Source organism: Oncorhynchus mykiss, chromosome 5, assembly GCF_013265735.2.
Source record: "Oncorhynchus mykiss isolate Arlee chromosome 5, USDA_OmykA_1.1, whole genome shotgun sequence".
In the NCBI taxonomy this organism is placed as follows: Eukaryota; Metazoa; Chordata; class Actinopteri; order Salmoniformes; family Salmonidae; genus Oncorhynchus; species Oncorhynchus mykiss.
Window position 1 is genome coordinate 44,435,540 of NC_048569.1, and position 6,093 is coordinate 44,441,632.

General features: G+C 43.5%; 1 protein-coding gene across 4 annotated transcripts in view; it reads left to right on the forward strand.

Annotated features, from left to right (window-relative positions):
• The window catches only part of LOC110523911 (chondroitin sulfate N-acetylgalactosaminyltransferase 1), a 35,367-nt gene extending 30,303 nt beyond the window's left edge, over positions 1-5,064 (forward strand). For all 4 annotated transcript variants that reach the window (XM_021603056.2, XM_021603054.2, XM_021603053.2 and 1 more), the window contains 4 exons: positions 7-185; positions 382-476; positions 582-663; positions 2,972-5,064. In XM_021603056.2, coding sequence (XP_021458731.1) covers positions 7-185; positions 382-476; positions 582-663; positions 2,972-3,264 — 649 coding nt within the window. In that variant the 3' untranslated portion in view covers positions 3,265-5,064. The remainder of the gene's footprint in view (positions 1-6; positions 186-381; positions 477-581; positions 664-2,971) is intronic.
• Positions 5,065-6,093: the final 1,029 nt, after the last annotated feature.

Here is a 6,093-nt window from a genome sequence, read left to right on the forward strand (position 1 = left end):
CTGCAGGGAGATCAACTTTAAGAACTTCTCCCTGCTCCAGCTGAATGAGGAGTTCTCCAGGGGGCGTGGCCTGGATGTGGGCGCCAGGGCGTGGAAGGGAGGAAACGTCCTCCTCTTCTTCTGTGACGTCGACATCTACTTTACCGCCGACTTCCTGAACACCTGCCGTCTCAATGCTCAACCTGGTACTACAGTACACGGAACAAATCCACATCAGTGCTATGTTCGGCGTAGGCCGCTGTGCCTCTTGGTTTTCTAACAAAGCTGAGATTTGAATGAAATAACTGTTGAGATGTTGTTTTGTATTATCCATTGGTAATTAATACTTTGGAAATCTTAGATTTGTTTGGTTACATTTTCATGTATTTATTTCTTCCTCAGGTAAGAAGGTCTTCTATCCTGTTCTGTTCAGCCAGTATAACCCAACCCTGATCTACGGCAATCATGACCACATCCCGCCAGTTGAACAGCAGCTGGTAAGAAACCTGCTTTCGCAGATGTCCTCAGAAAGATGTGCAACAGCACATTTTCTTACCTTAAAGATTTGCCTGTTCTTTTTTTGTTGTTGCTATTTTGAATAGGTGATTAAAAAGGACACAGGATTATGGAGAGACTTTGGCTTCGGAATGACATGCCAGTACAGATCAGATTTCATCAACATAGGTAAATATCATGTTATCGTGCTCATCGCTGGTAAATTGTCATATCCAAACCAAAATCTGCGATATTATTATGGACTCAGGCATATTGGCTCTCAGGACAGGTTTTGCCTCAATGCATTTTTCCACCTCAGTCGAGGCCATTCGATGAAGTCACAGGCTATAAACTATGCTGTAAATAAGGGTCGTTTCTGGACAGTGTCTGCGTCCCAAATGGCACCCTATTCCGTATATGGTGCACAACTTTTGACCAGGGCTCGTAGGGCACACGTGTCTAGGCCAGAAATACACACACACACACAGAGATAGACAGAGATTTTACTGTTTCGTCATTGTAATTTCATTTGCCACTGGCAGAACATTTAATATTACTGTGGAGGGAGACAGAGGTACAGCATCTGTCTGACCTTAAACTCTCAGGAGAGAGACACATCGCACCACAGTGTGACCCTATAATACATCAAATACTCCTTGCAACTCTAGGGCGAGTGATTTGAGATTTAGATGTGATGCGAATGGTGATGAATAATGAATTTATCTGTGATGAGATTTTCACCCAAAGTAGAGAGAGATGAAGGGAGGTAGAGAGAGGCACGGACAGAGAGGTAGAGAGAGGCACAGAGAGAGAGAGAGAGAGAGAGAGAGAGAGAGAGAGAGAGAGAGAGAGAGAGAGAGAGAGAGAGAGAGAGAGAGAGAGAGAGAGAGAGAGAGAGAGAGAGAGAGAGAGAGAGAGAGAGAGAGAGAGAGAGAGAGAGAGAGAGAGAGAGAGAGAGAGAGAGAGAGAGAGAGAGAGAGAGAGAGAGAGAGAGAGAGAGAGAGAGAGAGAGAGAGAGAGAGAAAAACAACACAAACAATGTGCTTCTCACAGTGAGGTGAAGAGAAAAGACAGGGTGACTTCAAACAGAGGGGACATTTTTAGGCCCTGGTGCACAGACAAATGCACAATTTCCCAGCTTCCTGGTTCGGTTCATTGTTTAGCCCCTCAGCACTGAGCAGTCTGCAGTCATCTTAAAAAGAAAGAAAGAGAGAGAGGTGGGGGGAGAAAAACCGCACTCGTGCATCAATAAGCAAAACATGATTACCCGTGTCACCTAGGGTATGAAGAGGATGTAGTCCAGTTGGTTGGAAAGAACTGACGTCAGCGTCTTACTTCCTCTGAAAGTCACGTTGGGGCATGTCCTGAGGTTCTATCGCAATATTTCGTCACTCCACTGCTGTCATATCATCAGACTCCATGCATTATGCATGTAGAAAAAAACTGCTAGAACATAATACACTGCGTGTACAAAACATTAAGAACACCTGCTCTTTCCATGACATAGACCGACCAGGTGAATCCAGGTGAAGGCTGCGATCCCTGATGGAAGTCACTTGTTGAAGTCACATCAGCGTAGATGAAGTGGAGGAGACGGGTTAAAGAAGGGTGTTTAAAGCCTTGAGACGACGGAGACATGGATTGTGTGTGTGTGCCATTCGGATGATGAATGGGCAAGACAAGAGTTTGAAGTTCCTTTGAATGAAGTATGGTAGTAGGTGCCGGGCGCAACGGTTTGTTCAGAACTGGAATGCGGCTGGGTTTTTCCACGCTCAACCGTTTCCCATGTGTATCAAGAAAGGTCCACCACCCAAAGGACATCCAGCCAACTTTCCAAAAGTGTTGGAGTCAACATGGTCTAGCATCCCTGTAAAACGCTTTCAACACCTTGTAGGGTCCACGCCCCGACGAATGAAGGCTGTTCTGGGAGAGGGGGGGGGGACTCAATATTAGGAAGGTGTCCTTAATATTTTGTAGACTCAGTGTATATAGATTCAGAGTGTTTAATGCTCACATGTACAGGGTTGTAGGCGTGATTGCAGGTTACAGTGAAATTCTTAGACTAAAGGGCTTCAACATGCAGGACTAAGTGAAGTAAAATAATGAAAATGGTAATAGGAAAACAACAATAGAAATAGAAATAGCCCTAATATAATAATAACAACTGTAGATACATTTCCGTTCTGGTGGAAGCAGAGTAAAGACTGTTGAGGGGGTGTGGGAGAATGATCATTGAGTGAAATAAACAACAAAAAAGAAGTTACAATATACATATTTACAACTGCAACAGTGATGAATGTCGTTGGGGTGGGGGCAGAGTAAAGTCTGTTGGAGGGGGCGGAATGTCAATAGGGGGAGTAGAATGGAGGGGGCAGCAGGAGAAAGAATGTCCACGGGGAAGTAGCAGGGGGAGGGGGGAGCAGGTAGCTGACTAGTGGTGGCTATTCAGCAGCTTGATTAAAGTGAGTTTATGAGTTCATGTTGTCCCTCCTTCCAGGTGGTTTTGACGTGGACATCAAAGGTTGGGGTGGTGAGGATGTTCACCTTTACAGGAAGTACCTGCACAGCAACCTGCTGGTGGTCCGGTCCCCATCGCGGGGCCTCTTCCACCTGTGGCACGAGAAGCGCTGTGCTGACGAGCTGCCCCCGGAGCAGTACAGGATGTGCATGCAGTCCAAGGCCATGAACGAAGCCTCACACGGCCAGCTGGGCATGCTCTTCTTCCGACACGAGATTGAAGCACACTTGCGTAAGCAGAAACCCCAGCGGTCCATTGCCAAAAAGACATAAGGGGAATCACACAGGAATCTAGACTACGGGAGGAGGGCATGACAGTATGACAGTCAGAGACAGTGAGGGGGAACAACAACAAAACAGAGATCTTCTGTTATGAACAGTGATGACATAACAGTACTGACTCACTATAGAGGAAAAACACCCCAATATATCCTCCCTTTTGTTGTGCCAAAAAGGGCATAACAAAACACACCTAAGACACCTGCCGTTACTTGAAGAAGTGCAAGCACTGTGAAGACGACAGTTAAAATGGCCAGCAGAAATACTTGTATTGACTGCTCCTCTGTGTTTTGGTCTAAAATCATGTGCCTCATGTTGACTGACTGACAGCTGTGGCATTGCTGATTTCTTGAAGGAGGCTGGAGGAAGACTGGAACAAGATTTCCCTGTGTCTTACTAGAGCCACCTTGTGGACAGGAGGAAAACAGCATGACAGTGAAGGGAATGTGGACACTGAAGCTCAAGTCATGTAACCTGGCTACGTGACAATACACTCAGACAGATGGTCAATCAATAAATGAAAACCGGTGTTAGTGATGCTTATTTAGCGAGCCAATGACAACAACAAAGGAGGGACACGGACACTGTTAGACATTCATTATTTCTCAAGCTCCACAGAATCATTATGGTGCTCTGCTTTTTCACGAGTTTTATTCATCCTGCCTGCATGTGCTTTTATGTGGTTTTTCATCATCAAGAAACAAAACAGTGCAATTTTGTCTTGTTTGAAGGGTCAAAATAAATATAGTATATTTTTTTACACTGGGCAGTATTTTGGTTCGCAGTTTGAGAATGAAGCTACAGTAACATGTATGACGAAGATTATATGGCCCTGAGAGAAAATATGGGTACAGTGTCCTTTTGTTTTGAGTATGGGCTAACATTGTGCAAATAATATATTTTAGAATAGATGTATTACACTTCTGTTCCATAATTAAGTTATCCAGTGATACAATTATAGAATGAATTTCACACAACTTTTGTTGGGAAAACGAAAAAGCCTTGCTCCAAAAATGCTTATTTAATATTAACCATTGTTAGCTACATCACTCATTTGCCTATTCTTTCTTAGAAGCTGAAATGGCGGTGGCTTGACACAAGTCTACATGAGCCAAATTAAGTTTAGTGGTAGGATAGTGCCTCCGTGTCTACAGAGCACTATAAGACCAGGACAAGGAAGGGTAGGAAAAGGCCTGTATGAAAGTGCAAATGAAGACAATCTGAAATGGAATGTTAATATGGAAAGAGGGTCTGATATTTGAACGTGGCAAATTGTTTTGACGTTAATCCTGATGGATTTCTACTGAGAGTATTTCTTCAGAGATGTATAGCCTATAGATAAATACATTCTCACAGGCTTGACATTCACAGCGGGTGACAATGATTTTATGCCTTTATTTAACGAGCTCACTTATTCGTCTTAAAATAAATATTGAGAGATTTGATTGAATTCCCAGGTCTTTCGTTTTCAAGAAAGCACTTGGGTTGCTTCACATGGAAGAATTTGTATGAACCTAAATTTGTGTCGGATGACCAAAACCTGTAAAAAGAGTCAGGAGGATGCACCTTTTTAATTGTTTTACATTGTATTGTTTCGTGAAAGGATACGTCTATCTGTTAATAATAAATATAACTTTCCTGATGAAGCTCTTGATTAATTCTCAATTCATGCCCATTTGTTTTTGTCTTAATTGTTCTGTTTGAAGTGTCTACAGTTGAAATAAATGTGTGTACTCATTTTGAGACACTTGTAATAGTTTGAAATGAAGAAATAAAATTATATTCTGGTCTTGATGCTTCAGCACCAGGGGTCGTTAATCTCCCCTGAAAGAGACATGAGCTCATCTAAAGGCAACAAAAGTCCAACTTGGGGGGGAGGTGTCTCTAAATATTGATAATTTGACCAGAACGCATCAATCTCACCGGAGAATGCATCCTATCGAGCGAAACAGCGCCCCTCCGTAGCTCATGTATCTAGTGGGGTCTGTCCAAAAAAAGTGAAATGTTACACATGCTGAGCCAGAGGGGCGCTGTTTCGCTCTGTCATACTGTATGCTTTCTCCGCTGAGATAGATTCAGCCACTTGCGAATTGAAGAAAAATTATGAAACATTATTTAAAATGGTTTTATTTATTATTATTGTTCACATTGTTGGGGAAAGCATGGCTTCCCTTGACATATATCAAACATCTCCAATCTAAAATCAAATCTAGAGTTGGCTTTATTTTCCGCAACAAAGCCTCCTTCACTCACGCCGCCAAACTTACCTTAGTAAAACTGACTATCCTACCGATCCTTGACTTCGGCGATGTCATCTACAAAATAGCTTCCAATAGTCTACTCAGCAAACTGGATGCAGTTTATCACAGTGCCATCCGTTTTGTTACTAAAGCACCTTATACCACCCACCACCGCGACCTGTATGCTCTAGTCGGCTGGCCATCGCTACATATTCGTCGCCTGACCCACTGGCTCCAGGTCATCTACAAGTCCATGCTAGGTAAAGCTCCGCCTTATCTCAGTTCACTGGTCACGATGGCAACACCAACCCGTAGCACGCGCTCCAGCAGGTTTATCTCACTGATCATCCCTAAAGCCAACACCTCATTTGGCCGCCTTTCGTTCCAGTTCTCTGCTGCCTGTGACTGGAACGAATTGCAAAAATCGCTGAAGTTGGAGACTTTTATCTCCCTCACCAACTTCAAACATCTGCTATCTGAGCAGCTAACCGATCGCTGCAGCTGTACATAGTCTATCGGTAAATAGCCCACCCAATCCCCATACTGTTTATATTTATTTACTTTTCTGCTCTTTTGCACACCA